This window comes from Thamnophis elegans, chromosome 17, assembly GCF_009769535.1.
Source record: "Thamnophis elegans isolate rThaEle1 chromosome 17, rThaEle1.pri, whole genome shotgun sequence".
Classification (NCBI taxonomy): Eukaryota; Metazoa; Chordata; class Lepidosauria; order Squamata; family Colubridae; genus Thamnophis; species Thamnophis elegans.
This window is the reverse complement of record NC_045557.1, coordinates 7,224,488-7,245,050: the sequence shown is the minus strand read 5'-3', so window position 1 is coordinate 7,245,050 and position 20,563 is coordinate 7,224,488. Positions and strand designations below refer to the sequence as shown.

The 20,563-nt window shown below is 49.8% G+C and overlaps 2 protein-coding genes across 3 annotated transcripts in view; one reads left to right on the top strand and one right to left on the bottom strand.

The window, feature by feature from the left end:
- The window catches only part of RTN3 (reticulon 3), a 51,755-nt gene extending 49,391 nt beyond the window's left edge, over positions 1-2,364 (top strand). For both annotated transcript variants that reach the window (XM_032233842.1, XM_032233843.1), the window contains one exon: positions 244-2,364. In XM_032233842.1, coding sequence (XP_032089733.1) covers positions 244-289 — 46 coding nt within the window. In that variant the 3' untranslated portion in view covers positions 290-2,364. The remainder of the gene's footprint in view (positions 1-243) is intronic.
- A 7,067-nt stretch (positions 2,365-9,431) lies between these two features.
- C17H11orf95 (chromosome 17 C11orf95 homolog) lies at positions 9,432-19,091 on the bottom strand. Its single transcript, XM_032234101.1, has 5 exons — positions 19,017-19,091; positions 14,703-15,182; positions 12,165-12,545; positions 11,391-11,813; positions 9,432-10,179 (listed from the first exon to the last, which is right to left on the bottom strand). Exons 1-5 carry the CDS (start codon positions 19,060-19,062, stop codon positions 9,653-9,655), a joined length of 1,857 nt encoding a protein of 618 aa, XP_032089992.1. The 5' UTR covers positions 19,063-19,091; the 3' UTR covers positions 9,432-9,652.
- Positions 19,092-20,563: the final 1,472 nt, after the last annotated feature.

Sequence of the window (20,563 nt, the reverse complement as noted above, 5' to 3'; positions counted from 1 at the left end):
AATTCAGGAATTACAGATATTAAAAAAAAATACGCTCAAAAGGCCATAACCTTCCTCCCCTTCCGTTTTACCTTCATGTCTTTTTTTTTCTCCCACCCCCCCATGGGCTGGTGAGGAGCTCTCCCTTTGCAACGCGCTCAATCTCCATTCTTAAAAAATAATTTGAGAATCGGCTGCCGCAAGGGAGCTTCCCGCAGCCCCATGCTCCTTTCTCAGCGCCTTTCTCTCTCTCTCTTTCCCCAGGATCCAAGCAAAGCTTCCCGGCACCGTGAAGAAAAAGCCCGAATAACCTCCACCAGGCATCACGAAGACCCAGCCATTAACAAAACGAAAAACACCCCCCACCCCCAAACAAAGGAAAACACTCCCTCTCTGTGTCATGGCTATAATCACTGTTACTCGTTACCTTATGAAGGAACTTGCCACCAAGTCAGCTTGATGTCTGCGTCCCAAGCTTACTGATTGTGTTTTATTATTATTATTATTATTATTATATTGTTATTATTATTATCCTCATCCTCACCCTTTCCCCTCCCCACCCCCCCAAAAAAGCCGAAACACTGAGCTCTCCGTATGCACTGGAATATAATCATGGTTATCGGGTAGTTTTAAAAAACTTGAGAATTAAAAGGGTTTGAGAAGAGCCCCTTACGAGTGGGGAGTGGGGGGGAATCCTTGGAGCGAAAACACTCCACCACCCACCCTGCCTCAGTTTCACCCCAAGAGGCGAGGAACCCCTTCGGATGAAAAGATCTCCAACAAACCTAGGTATCCCCCCCCCCCGCCCCTTTGCTGCCCTCCTTCCCTAATAAAATGTGGGGTTTCCGAATTCTGGGTGGGTGGGGGAATCTGCTGCAGCTTCCTTATCTCTCTCTCTCCTCCCCCCCCCCACCAGGGATGAGATGCTCCTAATTTAGGAAGCTCTGGACAGCCTTTATCTCCCCCCCCCCCTTCTCTTCTCCCTGGAAATAAAAATATTCTGCTCCCTCTCCTTTCTCGTAGTGATGGCAAACCTTTTCGACACTAAATGCCCCAAACGGGGGTGCATGTGTGCACCAGAGGGCCAGAACCCCAGAGACCAGCTGACTGGTGCATCCCTCCTCCGCCCGAATTCTGTATTTTAATTCTTTTGCTGTGTGATTCCCGAACTGAAGAAAAGAAGTCTGCAACTGCTGTAACAAATGGCTGTCCTTAAAAAAAGAAAATAATCCTACCCTCCTCCCTTCTCCTTCCCCCTTTCTCATCCCAAAAGATGGCAAGGGATCCATCCTTCTGAGCCCTTCCCTCGTTTTCTCCCCCTCCCTCTCCCCTATTCTTGCTTCGGAAAGGAGTGGGAATTCAGGGTTAGGAAAGAGAGAAGAGCAGAGCTGGGGGAGAGAGCCAAGAGGCTAGTCCTCGTGGAGGTGCGGCCTTTTGGGAGCGGAGGGAGGAGCAAAAGTTTTATTCCCAGGGAGGATTTCTAATGGCTGTTTTCCCTTCCTTGCGAGGGCTTGAAGTGGGAGAAATAAAGAGGCTGCCTCTCTCTATTTAGGCTGAGCAATTGAGGAGGGGGTGTGTGATTGTTATTTGGGGGGGGGTGTTAGGAGGACCCCAGAATAGGAAACTTGAATAGGAAAGATTGCATTTTCCCCACGCCACCCAATTTCTTCCCCTTCCCACAGCCCCCCAACACCCTTTGCAAACTGCTCCTGTTTAAAATTGAGGAGGGGGGGGCACAGGCTCAGGGAAGGGAGACCCTCAAGCACATCAGCCCCAAATCTTGGCTGGGGGGGGGGGGGAGCATCCCACCTGCCACTGCAGGGCAGCTGTGCCATCATTTTTCCACAAAGGATAAAAGCCCCACAAGGTTAGAAGGCCAGGTTGGTAATTTTTTTTTGGGGGGGGGGCACTCAGGTGCTAAGGAACCCCCCCCTCTTTAAAAGAGCTGCATGCATTTCCCAAGGAGACTCTCCTAAGCCTCTGGCTTCTCCCCCCCCTCTTCAAATCCCTCCTTTCCCTCCCCCTGCCTTTCAACCCCAAATACCCTTTTAAAAGCCCTTTTCTGCACCAGATGCTTCCAACATCTGTTCTGTCGCTGCTGTGTTTTGCCTACTATGAATTGACTCCTTTTGCGACCCCCACCCCACCCCCCAGGCAGACTTTTATTCTTTTTTTTTACAAAAAAAATTGTACGTAGATGGCAAAAAAAACAAGAATTACCCACAATGCCCTTCGCATCCGATGTGCTTTATAGGAGGGTGGAAAACACGGGTGCCTGGGGGGGGGGCTTGAGACTTAACAGTGGGCAGAAGGTGGCGGGGGGAGAGAGGGTCTTGACTGTCCTTTGATGTGGTGTTGAATAAAGGAGCACTTGGTGATCTCGAATCTTTTGGTTCCAGAAATTAAGATGGAGTTGGGAGGGATCTTGGGAGGTCATCTAGTCCAACCCGCCCAAGCAGGAGACCCTACACCACTTCTGACAGATGGCAGTCCGGTCTCTTCTTGAAAGTCTCCTTTGATGATGAAGCTTCTGCAATTTCTGAATAACAATAACACAGCTGGAAGGGACCTTGTAGGTCATCTAGTCCAACCCCTCTGCCCCAAGGAGGCACCCCTACATCATTTCTGACAGAGGGCATCCCAGTCTCTTCTTGAAAGCCTCCAGGGATGAAGCTCCCACAACTTCTGAAGGCAACTTCTGTTCCATGGGTGGATTGTTCTCACTGTCAGGAAATTCCACCTTATTTCCAGGTTGAATCTCTCCTTGATCAGTTTCCATCCATTGTGCCTTGTCTGGTCTTCAAAGGTGCTTTGGAGAATAGCTTGACCCCCTTCCTCCTCTGTGGCAGCCCCTCAAATATTGGAAGATGCTCTCCTGTCTCCCCTGGTCCTTCTCTTCCCTAGACTAGCCAGGCCCAGTTCCTGCAACCGTCCATCGTAGGTTTTAGCCTCCAGTCCCCTCCTCATCCTGGTTGCTCTTCTCTGCCCTCTTTCTAGAGTCTCCACCTCTTTTTTATAGCGTGGGGACCAAAACTGGATGAAGGATTCTAGGTGTGGTCTTACAGCAACACAAAACCCAGATGGTGGTTATCTTCAAGGCAACACTTCCACTCTGCTGATTTTGCAACACATCAAAACTCTTATTCTTGCAATTAAAAAATTAAAGCAATTAATTAATCCTTCTTTGGGATGGGGGGGTCCTTTCACCTCTCGCCTCAAATCTGTTGTGCCTTTGAGGTTTGATTGCCTTTGTTTTTAACTGCCTAGCAGTGTCAAGCTAAAGAATAAGCCCGTTTATTTAAATTTCTGAAGCGCCCCTCTTGGAAAGCACGGTGGGGTGATGAAGGCATCCTAGAAGCTAGGAGATGGGGGAGTTCTAGTACCATCTTGGGCAGAAAGGAAAATGCAGGGATTTCTTTAGGCATTCTCCGATAATCAGGCACAGATGGAAGCAGAAGGGGGGGGGAATTAGCCAACAGTTGAATGAGCCATACTGACTTCCTACTTAATTTGGGAGATTGCCCCCCCCCCAAAAAAACCAAAACCTAACTAGTTCTGTCATTGGTGCTGAGTGAGAGCTAACCTGGTTGACTTCTTCCCTAGCATTCCATTTGTCTTAAGATGGATCTCTCCCAAGGTTGGCAACCATTTTAAGACTTGTGGACTTCAACTCCCAGAATTCCCCAGCCTCAATGGCTGTGGGGGATTCTGGGCGTTGGAAGTCCACAAGTCTTTAAAAAGTTGCCCATTGGTTTAAGATGAGGACTACGACCACTCGAGGCCTTTGAACTCTGGGGCTGGAGAAGACTCCTGCATTGAGTCCCTTGGACGGCAAGGCCATCCAACCGGTCAGTCCTAGAGGAGATCAACCCTGGCTGCTCTTTAGAAGGACAGATCCTGAAGAGGAAACTCAAAGACTTTGGCCACCTGATGAGAAGGAAGAAGGACTCCCTGGAGAAGAGCCTCATGCTGGGAAAGATGGAGGGCAAAAGAAGAAGAAGGGGACGGCAGAGAAGGAGGTGGCTGGATGGAGTCACTGAAGCAGTCAATGGACTCCAGAGGATGGGAGAGGACAGGAAGGCCTGGAGGAACGTGGTCCATGGGGTTGCAATGAGTTGGACACGACTTCGCAACTAACAACATGATGACTTGCTTGGCTGCAGACACCAGTTGGCCCATGGTTCAGCCATAGGGCTCCATCGAAGGGCTAGAAACGGCAGCCGGTCATCCACTCCATTATGGGGGAAGCTGCCCTTGGGGGATGGACAACAGCTGGAACCAAAGAGAAGCTGTAAAGCAGCAAAAATCCATATGTTCTGATCCAACAGGTTTGCCTTCCAGGATCACAAACAACTTCCCCTCCTCCCCAGAGATGGCCGAGATTCGAACGCGCTTCCTTGCCCGTTTCCCCCTTGAAAATAGCCATCTGGGGAATCTCCCAGTCTCGGCATTCGACCTCATACTGCCAAAATCTGATCCAGTTCGCCCCCCCCCACCCCCCGCCAAACCCGCAGCAGCAAAAGGGGAAATCTTGAAGCCCCCGCCCCAAAACATTTTGTCTCTTTCCAACGAAAATAACCTTCCGAGTTGCATTTTTAAAATAGCAGAACTTTTAAAGGGGGTGGTGGGGTTGTTTTTTCTCCTCCTCCATAACCTGTTTTTACAAAACGTAGTGCTTATATATATAATATACATATATAATATAATATAAAAAACATTTCGTATCGATGCAAAACACACTTTTTTCCCCACTCCACAAGCGACGGAGACTAAAAATTCCCACATAGTCACAAGGTTGTTGTTATCAGCAATATTTTTTGGGGTGGCAAAACTCGAGGGCCAAGCCATGAAAAGGGACGACGGAAGGGAAGGGAGGAATGAGGCGGCGTGGTTTTGGGAGGAGAGGAAAAAAAAGAGAGCAGGCAACTCATGCTTGCCAAAAATATGGGTGTGCCTTGTTCGAGATCGCTCCTTTTCCATCCTCAAAGCAAGCCTTCGGGCTGTTTAAAAACCAGTTTAGTTTTTAGCCCATTCAGCGAAAGAGCCCGCTAAATCTAGGGGAGAATTTTCTGCCCTTAAAAAATAAAATAAAAATCAAGGGCTCCTTCGGGGCAAAGCAGCTGCAATCCCCAGTTAAGGATGGCTTTTTGCTGTCTCGAAGCAATGCGGAATAATATCAAAGCAATATTCGGCTTATGGGTGCTGACGCACAATTTGGTTTCGCTCCCAAATGCAGCCTGCAACTCTCTCTAAAAGACTGGATGGAAATTAGGCGTGGTTTTTTCTTTTTTTGCTGATGGGCTCAGGCACCCCTAGGATGTAGGATTCGGGGGGCGGGAGTTACAGAAGGTGTCATTCAGAAAAATCCAGAAGGTCTCTTCATGATTGACGATTCCTGGTTCAGCTTGTTTAGCCCCAGCAATCCAGTTAAACCAAAGAGGTTTTTAGCCAGTCACTCTAACATACCAAAGTTTGATTCCCCCCTCACCCACCCACCCATCTCGTACCAGTTTGATCCCTATAATGGAGAACATTTGTAGCTCAGGGTTAAAATGAGGTGGTGTTCTCTGAGCTTAGGGGTTTTCTTGCAGACGTTTCACGACCCAACTAGGTATCATCATCAGTGTTGGAAGCACCATTTGCAGCAAACCTGTTCTGACCGAGGCTTCCCGAGAGCATGAAGCCAACTCCTTGTTGTCCCGACAAAAAAAACCACTTTTATTAATTGACTGTGAATTCTGCTCCTTCACCTCCAGCAAAGTCTTTCAAGGGAGGATTTACGGTCACAGACCTTATCTGGCTTGGAGAGCTGCCAGGCCGATCTCTGCAGAACTTGGCCAGGAGTCTCGGAGAGTCACAAACCAATTAAGAGAACTAATTGTTTCCTGCAAACTCCACTCCCCTTTCGCTCCTCTTTTACTTCCTCTGGGAGGGGCCATTCACCATCCACCTGTGGCCTTACTCCCAAGTCGACCCCTGTTCTTTAGCTCTTCCCTTCGTCTGGCAACTCTGTGCATGCGCACACTGGGAACAGGCTCCAGCTGTTCGTCTGCCTCACTGAAGGCAGCTGATAACTGTCAGACGGCCCTGGCCCCCTCTCTGCCTCAGACACAGAGCCCTCCTCAGAGCCTTCCCCAGACTCCAGGACTGGCCCAGGTTCCTCCCCAACCCTCCTCACTGTCCGAATACGCTGCCAGCTCTGCTGGAGGGCCACAACAAAACCCCACTCCTCTCTAACACAGATGAAGTTACCTAGTTGGGTCACGAAACGCCTGCGAGAAAACAACTTAGCTCAGAGACCACCAATGTCCCCCTCCCCAGCCCTTCCTCCTCCTTCCCCTTTTCCTTCTCCACAATCGCCACTCCCTTCTAGCACTGATGATGCTACTTGGTCGGGTCATTAAACGTCTGGAAGAAAACCACCAAGCTCAGAGAGCACCAATTTTGATCCCTGCTTCTTTCCGAAGCCCTCCTTGCTGTCTCATTAAGGGTCAAACAACTTGGGTGCAGCCTAGGGGGGGGGGGGTCATCCGAGAACCCCCCCACCCCCCTCATTCCTTTTTAAACAGCAAACATCCATCTCTCTCCCCTCTCCTCATTGCTTTAACCGTGTTAAAGCTGTTCCAAATTTGTGCCCTCTTTCTTGGGAAGGTCTACTACACCCACCTACTCACTGCAGAAGGAAAACCCAGCGCTCGGGTGAAAACTCCTCCATGGCCTCCTAACCATTTACTACTGGAATCCAGGAGAATAGAAGTGCCAAAATATTTAGCAGAAAAGCAAAACCATCTACCAGATGGTTCACTTGGGTGGGGTTTTTTGGGGGGAGGGGGGCTGCATTAGGAGGGATATTTAAAGGGGTTGGTTTTTTAAAAAAATTCTGTTGCTTTTGTGTCCCCCCCAAAAAACATCACAGCTTAAACTCTCCTCCTCTTTCCTTCTGTATTGAACTGCCGCGTCTCCCCGAAAATAAGACAGGGTCTTATTTTCTTTTGATCCCCCTGAAATAAGCGCTTGGCCTTATTTTCGGGGAGGCCTTACTATTTTTTGAGGTGCAGGAGGCCCCTTAGCCTCGGCCCGCGGATCAGCTGACCCAGAGAGGGCCAGAAGTTCTCTCTGTTTCCGGCACACTAGCGTTGCTGTGTCTATTGCTCTTTTTCATTTCATTTCAATTCATTTATTGAATTTCTATGCCGCCCAATCCCGAGGGACTCCGGGCGGCTTACAGAAATGAAAAAAAAGTTAAAAATAATTTTTAAAAACAATGGGACACAACAAAGTTAAAAAGGAACACAACCAACACCCAATCGAAAGGGGGCTGGACCTCAATCGAGGGGTCAACAGCCCCAGGCCTGCCGGAAAAAGCCAGGTTTTAATGGCTTTGCGAAAGGCCATGAGAGTGGGCAGGGCCCGGATCTCTGGGGGCAGCTCATTCCATAGGGCCGGAGCAGCAACAGAGAAGGCCCTACTCCTAGGCGTCGCCAGCCGGCATTGTCCCGCTGAAGGCACCCAGAGAAGGTCCATCCTGTGCGATCTTATTGGTCTAAGGGAGGTATGTGGCAGAAGACGGTCTCGCAGGTATCCGGGTCCTACGCCATTTTTACAGCCGCCACTAAGAGAAGGGGCGCAGTAGCTAGGCTTTGTGGGAGCAGCCTCCGCGAGGCCATTTACGTGGATGGCAGGTGCCTGTGGGGCGCATGGGGCCTGGTCCCCCGTTTTCCCCACCAGGAAATGGAGGGGACTGGCTGCGCATGTGTTTAAATATTTTTGGGGAGGCCTTATTATTTTTTGAGGTGCAGGAGGCGGAAAGCATGTATTTTTTGCAATATTTTGCAATATTTTTTGGGAGGGCTTATTTTAGCGCATGCGCTCAAAAGCCCGATTGGGCTTGTTATCCAGGGAGGTCTTATTTTGGGGAAAAACAGGGTAACTAAACACGGAATCCATCGATTTATCTTCTGATGCGCCAGCTCCTTCTACGCGTGCTTTTAAGTGCAACGCCAAGAGGTAATTGCGAACTCAGCTCAAATTTTTCTCCGGGGTTTTTCCTTAAGTGATGCTACGTAAACTCAATCTCTCCTCTCCTCCTCCCCCGGTTCTGGGTGCAAGTCGCCATTTGGGGCGCAGGAGAAAAAGAATTGATCATGTCTTCAGAAAATTTCTCCAGTAAGCTTTTGAAAATAAAAGGCTGATTGCACGGCGGTGTCGCAAAACCCGAAATCGTGCCTTTCAGATTACGCACCGTCCACCCGCAAATGCCTTGTGCTAATCCCGGCAATGTCGCAACGCGGGTTCAGCTTCCTGCCGCGGGCTGGGTTGTGGCACGACAAAACCGCGGTCCACTAAAGCGCGCCCGATTAAAGCGCGTCGCTGACGTCATCAGCAGCGCGACAACAGCGACCGCGGAGAAAAAAGGGCGCTTTAAAAAGCGCTTTGAAAGCAAGCCGCTTCACGTTAAGGTAAGGGTTAGGTTTAGGGTTAGGTTTAGGGTTAGGTTAAGGGTTAGGTTTAGGGTTAGGTTCAGGGTTAGCATTAGGTTTAGGGTTAGGTTAAGGGTTAGGTTTAGGGTTAGGTTTAGGGTTAGGTTTCAGGGGGTTAGGTTTAGGGGTTAATTTTAGGTTTAGCACTCACAGCGTGCTTTTTTCGTCACGCTGCAATGACGTCAGGTACGCGGTTTCGTCGAGCGCGCTTTAGTCGAACGCGGTTTTGTGGTGGAACCGGCTGGGTCATGTTTTCCTCCACTCCCTCTTCCCACCCGTTCTCCCTCTCGTTTTCTAACGTTTGCACGAAGACGTTCCTGAGGCAGGAAGCACAGAACCCACCCCCACCCCACCCCCATGATTCCAGAGGAAATTCCTTGCGGTTTCGTGGCATGCAACTTCCCAATTATTATTATTATTATTTTTAAAAGGAGAACCTGAAAGGACAAGATCGATCTGCACCAAGGTTCCATGCCACCTGGTTCCTCTGCCCAGCCTTGCTTAAGAGAGCTGCTTTCTAACCCTGAGCGACAACTCTGGTAAGGCAAGGATATTTTTTCCCCCCAAACGGGTTGACCACCGAAGCTGCCGCGGCCCGCGGATCTGCCGCGGGCCGGCGCGTACCTCCGAACACTGCAACGCGAGACTTTCCAAAAATAAAATAATAATAAAATCGCATCTACCAGCCTATTAAGTGCTTTCCGGAAGCAAAGTCACAGGAGAAGAAACGCCAGGCGTGAAAGTTTTAGCAATTTGCAAGCCTGCTATTCCCTCCTCCACCCCGCCCCGATGATTTCAGTTTCGAGACGAGTCTACCTCTCGTTTTTCCATTTCTGACACCTTTGTTTTTGAGGGAATAAGCCTTTTTCCTGTTTGGTTTGGTTGTTCTTCCAGCTCTCAAAGTACCATAAGCCCCGGGAGGGCCAAGTTTTCCGAGCCAAAATCTCTGCAGCCCAGAGAGAATTTAAAAAAAAAAAAAAAATTAATAAAACTGTTGCTGCTGAAACACAACATGCAATGAAACAAATTTTCTGGACAAGAAGGAAAAGAATATGTTGAGGGCCTCCGCAAAGCGTCGTTGCATCCAGTTGCAGCTCTCCAAAATGCATTTCAACCTCCTCCGCTGTCCGCAGAAGGAGAAGAGAAACCGCCTCGTTCGCCGTTTCCTCCCCGATTGTACAGAGCTGGTGCGGCTAAACCGCGCACACCGAGAGTTTGTAACCCAAGGCCATTTTCCCTGCCTCTTCCACGTTGGGCTTTACATCCCGCGTTTCGGAACCGAGCCCCGCGGTGGGCGCCTTTTTGGGACCCGGTGCCCTGCCGCGCCTGGCAACTCGCGCGTTCTCGCCGTAAGCGTCCAGGATGGTCTGTTTCTCCAGCTCGGTGTATTCCAGGGAGAACCGATGGACCTGGAGGATGTGACGTTTGATGGTGCTGACTTTGAGGGTAGCCAGCGTGCCCCCGCAGACCATGCAGATCAAACCGTGCTTCTGCTCGTCGTAGTCCATCAGGTACTGCACCCGCCAGCGGGGCTGGTAGTTTCGGCGCTGACTCCGCCGAGACAGGGTCCCGGTGGGCGTGGAGGAGGCAGCTCCCGGAGACGGCTGGGGCAGGGCCAGCCTGTCTGCCCCGGGGGCATCTCCCTCCTTCTTAGGAGTTGCCCAGTCCTCCGGAGAATCCGCTGGGGATGCAGGTGGCTTGTAAACACGGTGCGATTCGGCTGGGAAGCGAGAACAAAAGAGAGTGGCGAGCTTGTTAGAGGCAATTGTGCTTTTATGCAAAGGGACAGCCACTGAGATTCATCATGGTTATCTCCTTTTCAGCTTGGAGCAGTGATACTCAACTTTTGCCATTTTAAGGGGTCTAGACTTCAATTCCCAGAATTAAGATAAGTGGACTTCAACTCCCAGAATCCACCAGCCAGCATGCTTTAAGATGGGTGGCCTTCAACTCCTAGAATCCCCTAGCCAGCATTCTTTAAGATGGGTGGCCTTCAACTCCCAGAATCCCCCAGGCAGCCTGCTTTAAGATGGGTGGACTTCAACTTCCAGAATCCCCCAGCCGGCTTGCTTTAAGATGGGTGGACTTCAACTTCCAGAATCCACCAGCCAGCATGCTTTAAGACGGGTGGCCTTCAACTCCTAGAATCCCCCAGGCAGCCTGCTTTAAGATGGGTGGACTTCAACTCCCAGAATCCCCCAGCCGGCTTGCTTTAAGATGGGTGGACTTCAACTCCCAGAATCCCCCAGTCGGCATGCTTTAAGATGGGTGGCCTTCAACTCCCAGAATCCCCCAGCCGGCATTCTTTAAGATGGGTGGCCTTCAACTCCCAGAATCCCCCAGGCAGCCTGCTTTAAGATGGGTGGACTTCAACTTCCAGAATCCCCCAGCCAGCATGCTTTAAGATGGGTGGACTTCAACTCCCAGAATCCCCCAGCCGGCTTGCTTTAAGATGGGTGGACTTCAACTCCCAGAATCCCCCAGTCGGCATGCTTTAAGATGGGTGGCCTTCAACTCCCAGAATCCCCCAGCCGGCATTCTTTAAGATGGGTGGCCTTCAACTCCTAGAATCCCCCAGCCAGCTTGCTTTAAGATGGGTGGCCTTCAACTCCTAGAATCCCCCAGCCAGCCTGCTTTAAGATGGGTGGACTTCAACTCCCAGAATCCCCCAGCCAGCTTGCTTTAAGATGGGTGGACTTCAATTCCCAGAATCCCCCAGCCAGCCCTAACCCTAACTAACCCATGCTCACTGGGGAATCCTGGGAAAGTCCACCAATTTTAAAGTGACCAGAGTTGAGAAACACTAGCTTAGACAGTCTCATGCCTCACTTTTCAAAATAATAATAATGATCTGTACATCATCCCGATCAGTTCCAGCTTCCTCATGACACCTGTAAAGCCCACATACACCTACCCCCCCCCCACCCTCACCTTGGTCCACCTCCGCATCCGTTTCCGGCTGGGAGTCGTCAGCGTCTGTCAGGCTGGCTACTTTCTGGTTCCACTCCTGGACGATGAGAGCTTTGACCTGGTGACTAAGCTGCGTGGAGTCGGGGTGCTTCTGCTGGATGTGCCTCTTGATGGTGCTCATCTTGAGCGTGGCCAGCGTGCTCCCACAGACCATGCACACCAGCCCGTGGCGCACCCCATTGTAGTCCATTAAGTACTCCACCCGCCAGTGTTCCTGGAAGTAGCGGCGGTGGTCTCGGCCACGGGCCGGGACACGAGGGCTGCTCCCTTCTGAGTCCCACGGAGCAGCCTCATCCGTCCCCTCCTCTGCCGTGGGGCGATCTGGGGATGCCGAGGAGTCCAGCTCTTTCGTGCTCAGATCCTGCCGGGCAGACACGCCGGTTTCTGGATGGGCGACGAGAAACAGGGGAAAAAAATGAATTTAATTCCTGATCAATGCCAAGGGCTGCAATCCCTGATTGGAAGGATCCTGTGGTTGCCCGCCAGCAGAGCTGGCAGCGGATTCAGACAACGAGGAGGGTTGGGGAGGAACCTGGGCCAGTCCTGGAGTCTGGGGAAGGCTCAGACGAGGGCTCTGCGTTGGAAGCAGAGAGGGGGCCAGAGCCGTCTGACAGTTATAGCTGCCTTCGGAGTCGGATATCTTTTTGGGGCAGCCTCCCCCAAATATTGAAACACTGCTATCATGTCACCCCACGTCCAGCGGGGATTCTTTCCCTCTCCCCACTCCCGCCTCACCTGCGTCCCCTGCATTCCTCCCCTCGGCTCCCAGCACCAACTCCCGAGAGTTCCACGCCTGGAGGATGGCCGCCTTCTCGGCGGGGCTGAAGCCGAGAGAAGTGGGGTGCGCCTCCATCACGTGACGCTTGATGTCGTCCAGGTTCAAGCTGGGCAGGGAGGAGCCACACATCATGCAGAAGAGACGGTTGCCCTGGGGGTCGTAGTCCATCAGGAACTCGGACTGGAACCAGCTCTGCAAGGACTGCTTCAAATATTGCTCCAGGCTTTGAGATTCACCCTCCGGGGAAGATTTCAGGGTGAGGAGGCCGGAGGGACGGTGGCTCCCACGAGAGGGGAGAGGAGCTGGCCCACGGCATCTCCGGCGGCCTCCGTCCAGCCCTGGAACAAGACAGGTAAATCTTTTCTTTTTCCTCCCAATCCAATTTTTATTTTTTGTATTCTTTACACATATCAATGCGTGAATGGTGTGGTATACGGGTATCATACATTTCAGGGCACATAAACATTATCTTATTACTCCTAAATATTACATTTCACTTCCTTTATTTCAAATTATTTCCACATGCCTTTTCTTGCCCCCCTTCATTTCTGTATATCTTAACGTAAGGTGAAGATTCCCCTCACACAGACGAGCTAGTCGTTCCCGACTCTAGGGGGCGGTGCTCATCTCCGTTTCAAAGCCGAAGAGCCAGCGCTGTCCGAAGACGTCTCCATGGTCATGTGGCTGGCATGACTCAACGCCGAAGGCGCACGGAACGCTGTTCCCTTCCCATCAAAGGTGGTCCCTATTTTTCTACTCGCATTTTTACGTGCTTTCGAACTGCTAGGTTGGCAGAAGCTGGGATAAGTAACGGGAGCTCACTCTGTTACGCGGCGCTAGGGATTCGAACCGCCGACCTTTTTCTAATTGAAAAGTTCACCATCTTAGCCCCTGAGCCACCATGTCTCTCTATATCTTAACATATTAATATATAATTGCTATTATTTCCCTCTATTTTCTATCCCTATTTTAACTTTTTTTCCTCTTTCATATCGCTATAATATTCAAAAATGTGTTTTTGACCTATTTTGTTATTCATATTTCCTTCATGAAATAAAAATTTCATTATTTCATTCTTCCATTATTCAATATCTCCGTACACAGTTTTAGTACCAATCACAATCATTTATACCTTTAAAGTACTGCTAGTCATGTTCTTTCCAGTTCTTCAATCCATCATTCTATTATTAATACACGTATACACACACATACACACACACACACACAAACAAACACACACACACAAACACACACACATACATATATGCTAGTCTTGTTGTATTTGGGTCTTTTCCCATGTAAAAAAGACTCAAATACAACAAGACCAGCATTCCTACACCCATGAAAATCTACGAAAACATATACATATAGGTAGAGATGAGAGATAATAGATTAGACAGACAGACAGACAGACAAATAGAGAAAGATAGATGATAGAGACAGATAAGAGAGAATAGCTAGCTAGGAGCACTACATCAAACTGCCTATCTAGATAGATATTAAATAAATAAATACTAGACATTAAACAGAAATTAGATTTTAGATAGATAAAAGATTAGAAACTAGATAAAGATTAGAAATTAGATAAAGATAATTAGAAATTAAACAGAAATTTGCTAGAAATTAGATAATTAGAAATTAAAGATCAGAAATTTGCTAGAAATTAGATAGATTAGAAATTAGATAAAGATTAGAAATTAGATAAAGATTAGAAATTAGATAAAGATTAGAAATTAGATAAAGATAATTAGAAATTAAACAAATTTGCTAGAAATTAGATAATTAGAAATTAAAGCAGAAATTTGCTAGAAATTAAAAGATTAAAAATTAGATAAAAATTAGAAATTAGATAAAGATTAGAAATTAAAGAGAAATTTGCTAGAAATTAGATAAAGATTAGAAATTAGATAAAGATTAGAAATTGATAAACATTAGAAATTAGATAAACATTAGAAATTAGATAGATAGAAATTAAACAAATTTGCTAGAAATTAGATAATTAGGAATTAAAGATCAGAAATTTGCTAGAAATTAGATAAAGATTAAAAATCAGATAAAGATTAGAAATTAAATAAAGATTAGAAATTAAAGAGAAATTTGCTAGAAATTAGATAAAGATTAGAAATTAGATAAAGATTAGAAATTAGATAAACATTAGAAATTAGATAAAGATAATTAGAAATTAAAGATCAGAAATTTGCTACAAATTAGATAATTCAAAATTAAAGATCAGAAATTTGCTAGAAATTAGATAAAGATTAGAAATTAGACAAAGATAATTCAAAATTAAAGACCAGAAATTTGCTAGAAATTAGAAATCAGATCGATAAGATATTTTGATAGATATCCAACATGACTTCTTCACTAACCTACATGCCTTTTCTGCATTAAGTTCCCCAATGACTTTGGGGGTCTTCCGGTCCAGGCCCAGGCAGACACCCCACCCGCCCACCCACCTGAATCTAGAATCCCGCCCTGAAAGGGGGCCAGCCTACCGTGATCCCCAGGGGGCGCAATGGACCCTTTGGCGGACTCGTGGGCCCCCTCCGTCTCCATCTCCAGGCCCAGGTGCGCATCCCAGCTGTTCATGATGACCTCCTTCTCTTGGGCGCTCCAGGTGAGGGAGTAGGCGTGTTTTTGCCGAATGTGCCTCTTAATGGTGCTCAGTTTGAGTGTGGCCAGCGAACTGCCGCACACCATGCAAATCATGCCATGCCGTGCCGCGTTGAAGTCCATTAGGTATTCGGCTCGCCAGTGCTCGTGGTAATACCGCCGGTGGTCCCGGCCGGGAATCCGGCTTTTGCCAGGCCTGGAAGCCCGCGCTTCGCAATGGTCCAAGTATTTGCGTCCTCCAGCCAAGAGAGACATGGGGTCTCTTTTGGTCATCCCTCGTAGCAAACCGTTCCCGGCGGGACGCAGGAGACGTCCGGAGCTCGACCCGCCACTGTGTTGGGAATCTGGACACGTGGAATCTCCTGGTGAGATAAGATACTCAGTTTTACTCGATCCATTAACAGGTCGTCTGGTCCAGGGGTCACCAACCTTTCGGACCTCAGGGACCACTAAATTCATCATTTTAAATCCCGCGGACTGCTAATACGATCTGCCTAAGGACCGCCTGGGTGGGTGTGGCTAGGTAGTCATGTGACTGGGTGGGTGTGGCCAACTCGATGTCACTCACATCGAGGGGCATCTCGCCGGCCTCTACTCGCCCCTCCCCTCCCAGCCCCTCCTCGCTTGCCCGTCTGGGCTCCTTAGGGCCCCAACAGGAAGCAGTTGCTGGATCGAAGCAGCCACCAGGAGAAAGAGTTGGCAAAACAGTTCAGTTCAAATTGGATCTGACTGAGAAGGAGGCTCAGCAGAAGCACCTCACTGAGGCCTAGGAGCATGGGCTTTCCAAGCGGAGGGAAGACCTGCAGGAGTGCAAGGCCAGGTGCCGGCGCCTGGAGGCTCAGTGGGCTGAGATGGTCAGCCAGTTCCAGGCTATGATGCAGTCCCACTGGAACGAGGCCCTCCGGCTCTTCCCCACCAGCGGCCCTTCCCTCCAGCCTTCGCCCAAAGCCCCCCACCAGGAGGCCGAAGCAGACCCCAAATCAGAATTTCTGCCTCCCTCCGACCCACCCAAAAAGACCCCGAAGGGGGAGACTCCCTGCAGCAACACAAGCGTTCATCGCACGTATCCGTCCCAGAGGCCGTAGTCTGAGGACCCCTGATTGAGTGCAGTATAAAAAAGGCAAATAATTTTCTTGCGGACCCCCAGTTGGTGACCGATGGTCTGGTCGACTTACAACCAGAATTGGGAGCAGAATTTCCATCGTTGAACAAGGCCGTTCTTAAGGTAGCTGCACCTGATTTTGTCACTTTTTGTCCCCGTTAGAAGCGCACCACAGCAGTTGTTCAACAAATCCCATTTTGCAAATCTAGTTTTCCCCACTGCGTTGGCTTGTCGGAAGGAAGCCAGCTGGAAGGGCCTGTAGATTGCTACAGATGAGCAGAGTTGGAAGGGACCTTGTAGGTCATCTAGTCCAACCCCTCCACCCCAAGCAGGAGACCCTACACCATTTCTGACAGAGAGCAGCCCTGTCTCTTCTTGAAAGCCTCCAGTGATGAAGCTCCCTCAACTTCCGAAGGCAACTTCTGTTCCATGGATTGATTGTTCTCCCTGTCAGGAAATTCCTCCTTATTTCCAGGTTGAATCTCTCCTTGGTCAGTTTCCATCCATTGTTCCTTGTCTGCTTTGGATAATAGCTTGACCCCCTTCCTCCTCTCTGTAGCAGCCCCTCAAATATTGGAAGATGCTCTCCTGTCTCCCCTGGTCCTTCTCTTCCCTAGACTAGCCATGTTGATCCCAGGATGTTCGGTCGTAAAGACATGCTGGTTGCCAGTTTCCCAAACTTTGATCACCTGGTTCACAGGGATTTGGTTTATCGTGGGGATGTTGCAACACTGGTAGAAGGGGAGAACTGGTCGTGAGTCACCGTTTCCACTGCCCTTGTGACTTCCATCACTTAATGAAGGGATATGTTTTGATTTGCCTGTACGGGAGGCAACCACAGGGGGAGAAGGTGGCCACCCAAAATTTTGATTTGGTGGAAGTGCCAAAGATCCAGGGTTATCGGTCTTGACTGAAAGGTTATTTGCTGAGTGACCAGTGGGCTTCCTGGGGCAGTTGGTGGGCCACTAGGAGACCCGTCTGCTGGAGTGGACAGGCCCAGGGTGGACATGAAGGATGGAGGAGGAGGAGGAGGAGGAGGAGGAGGAGGAGGAGGAGGAGGAGGAGGAGGAGGAGGAGAAAAAGAAGAGAGGAGAGGAGAATAGAAGAGGAGGAGAGGAGAAAAATGAATAGAGTAGAGTAGAATAGAGTAGAGTAGAACAGTAGAATACAAAAAAAGAGGAGGAGGAGGAGGAGAAGAAGAAGAAGAAGAAGAGAAAGGATAAAGAAAGAGAAAGGAGAAAGAGAAGGAGAAGGAAGGAGGAGGAGAAGAAGAAGGAGAAAGAAAGAGAAAGGAGAAAGAGAAGGAGAAGGAAGGAGGAGGAAGGAGGAGGAGGAGAAGAAGAAATAATAATAATAATACAGGTAGTTCTCGACTTGCAACTAATTTGTTGCGTGTCCGTTCGAAGTTACAACGGCTCTGAAAACAGTGACGTGGCCGTTTCCCACACTTACGACCGTTGCAGCATCGTCCCCGTGGCCACGTGATCAAAATGCTGGCAGTTGACAAGTGACTCATCGATACGACCGCTGCAGCATCCCAAGGATCGCGCGATCCCCCTTTGGCGGGGCATCCGCTTAACAGCCAGTGGTCATTCCCTTGACAACGGGGGCAAAAAAGGACGTAAAACAGGGCAAAGCTCACTTAACAGCCTTAACTCACTTAGCAACAAAAATTTCCACTGGGTCGTAAGCTGAAGACTACCTGTAATCATCCCTTCTTTACAGGGAAAGCTCTCAGCGGCCCTCAGGGGAAGGGGCTCTTTTGAGGAGGGGCTCTTGCCAGGATAACTACCCCCCCTCCTCCTTCCCAAAGCTATTTCCAAGGCCAAGAATGAGTGAGTTTGTGATGTGTGTTTGTGATGTGTGTGTGTGTGTGTGTGTGTGTGTGTTTTTGTGTCCCCCACTGGCTACTCCCAGCAGACGTCTTCTGAGTGAATGAATAGGTTTGTGTTTGTTGTGTTTCTGTGTTTGTGTATGTCTAGCCCAGTGGACATCTTCAGAGCTGATGTGTGTGTGTCTGTGTTTTTTGTGTGTGTGTTGTGTGAGTGGACGTCTCTCCCAGTATTTGCTTGTGTGTGTGTAGGGGGGGGGGTGTTTCTCCCAATGGACATCTTCAAAATGAAAGTGTGTTTGGGTTTGTTGGGGGGGGGATATATATCTCCCAGTGTTTGTGTGTATTTGTGTGTCTCTTTCTCTCCCCCCCCCAGTGGACATCTTCAGAGTGTGTGAGATTGTGTGTGCCTGTGTGTCCCAGTGCACACCGCCCTCCAAAAACCAGCAACCAGGCAGCGAAGGAACCTTTTAGAAGACAACAGTCAAAATACACACACACACACACACACACACCCCACAGTCCCAAGGGCAGAATTGATGCTCTCAACCCCAAAGGCAAGTGGAGGGGTTTTTTTTGGGGGGGGGACATCCTCCAGCCCCCCTCCCCCAAAACATCCTGCCCCCAGATTGGCTAAATCTTGCAATTTGACAGCTAGGAGGAACACAACTGAAAAGGGGGCTGGCACAACTCCGAAAGTTTGTGTTAAATCCAAAGCTGGGGCACCAAAGCAGAGGGGGGGGGGTCCCTCCTTCCAGAGGGTCCGAGGAGGAAGGGGTCCATGCACCAGAGTAACCCCCCCCCCCACATTTACAGCTGGCCAGGTGAAGCACCCTTGGAGGGGAGAGGAAGGAGATGCAACTTAAATCCTGCTGCTGTTGGGGTCTTCCTGCCCTCCTTTCTCTCCCTCTCATCCCCTTCTTGGGAAGCCCACCCACCCACCCTTAGGCTGCTGCCCCCCTTTCCTTCCCCCCCTTCCTCCATCCTTCCCCCCCCCAAGCTTTTGAGGCCCACCCACTGCTTCTCTCCCCCTCCTCCTCCTCTTTGCAGTGTATTTGCATCCAAGGGGGGGGATAGAAGATGGGGAGGGGAGGGGGAGAATATGGGGCAAGGGGTGGGGAGGGGGGCCCTTTCCACGCAAGCAGCAGGTGACGTGGATGGAGAAACTGGGGCGGTGGGGAGGGGGCGGGAGTGGAGGATGGGTTGTTGGGAAGGAGAAATGGTGGGGAGGGGGGATTTGCAAGCAAACCCTTTTGTTCTCACCTGAATCCAGGGGTTCTTCTTTGATGGAAAGTTGGGGGGGCTCCATGCCAGCCCCTTCGCTCGCTCCCCCCCTCTTTTTTTTTTTAGACATCCATCCCTTTCCCCCCCCCACTTCCTTTCGGTTCCCCCCCCTCCTTATTTTTTGCATGCACTATTGCATGCAATCCCCCAATTGGTTTGCAAATAATAACAACAACAAATAAAATGCAATAATTCTGCAATCGATCCGGGCCGGGGAATTGCAACCGCGCTTTGCAAAAGCGGGGGGGTCCCTTTCCCTTCCCCCCCCCAGCTCCACGCCTGCGGCCGAGCGAGGCAACGCGAGCAAGGCTCCGGCTTAGTCAGGGTGGGGAAACCTTTCCCCCCGGGGCCCCTGGGGCTCCTTCCAGGGCTCCTGGGTAAATTTAAAGGGGACGCAGCCTATTTCTGCAGCGGGGGGTGGGGGGGAAGGAAGAAGAGAAGGGGAAGCAGGAAAAAAAAGGGGGGGCAGAAATCAAATTCATAATAATATTAAATCATCGGTTTGCACGGTCACGAATGCCTCCCCCCCCCCTCGCCGGCTCAACTGTGCAATCAATGCATTTTGCAATAGATATTTTGCATTATATGTATTTTGCATCAAATATATTTTGCATTATATGTATTTTGCATCAAATATATTTTGCATTATATGCATTTTGCATCAAATATATTTTGCATTGTATGCATTTTGCGTTATATATTTTGCACGCTGTATGCTGCGCTAACGTTGCACGCTCTCTCTTTCTCCATCGTGCTCATCCAAACAGTAAGAGTTGGAAGGGACCTTGGAGGTCATCCAGTCCAACCCCCTGCTCACGCAGGAGACCCGTACTAGGGATTCGAACCGCCGGTCTCTCTGATCGACAAGCTCAGGTGCCTTAGCCACTGAGAACCACCTAGTCGGGCGGGTTTTTTTCCCAGCGGAGGGGAAAGTGGGAGGGAAGATGCAGGATGCGTGGCCCCTGCTTCCCCCTCTTCCATGGGTAGTAGTAGTGGATTTAGACACGTACGCACGTTTCAGACGTGCCCAAACCCAGCTGTTAAAAGCAGATCTCTGGAGACCCAACGATGGGACTACAAGGCCCATCCTCCCCATGCAGCACAATTATTGGGGAAGCGGGCACCAAATTGCAAGTCTAGGAAAGGGGGCTGGAGGGAGGTTGCTGGGGACCCCCCCCCCCTCCTGCCACCCTGGTCTTTGCAGGGGACCCTGGGTGTGTGCCTCTACTGCAATGGGGGTGGGGGGCATTTGCTTTCATTTTTTGATAGCTGGACGTGAGTAAAGGGGAGGGGGGAATCACCCTGATGGACACCCATTTGTCTGAAATGGTATTGGGTTCCCTGCCTGAGCAGGGGGTTGGACTAGAAGACCTCTAAGGTACCCTCCCAGCTGTTTTTCTGTTCTTCTGCTTTCCTTCCTTCTTTCCTTGTCAAGAAGAGACTTGGACAGCCATTTGTCTGAAATGGTATAAGGACTCCTGCCTGGGGGGGTGGGGGGTGGACTAGAAGACCTCCAAGGTCCCTCC

What these genes read in the sequence shown, in the direction of transcription:
- C17H11orf95 (XM_032234101.1), bottom strand. Translation starts at nt 19,062, where the DNA reads ATGGAGCCCCCCCAACTTTCCATCAAAGAAGAACCCCTGGATTCAG. An exon ending in AGAAGAACCCCTGGATTCAG is followed by an intron (nt 15,183 to 19,016) that starts GTGAGAACAAAA and finishes TTATCTCACCAG; the next exon opens with GAGATTCCACGTGTCCAGAT. An exon ending in GAGGAATGCAGGGGACGCAG is followed by an intron (nt 11,814 to 12,164) that starts GTGAGGCGGGAG and finishes TCGCCCATCCAG; the next exon opens with AAACCGGCGTGTCTGCCCGG.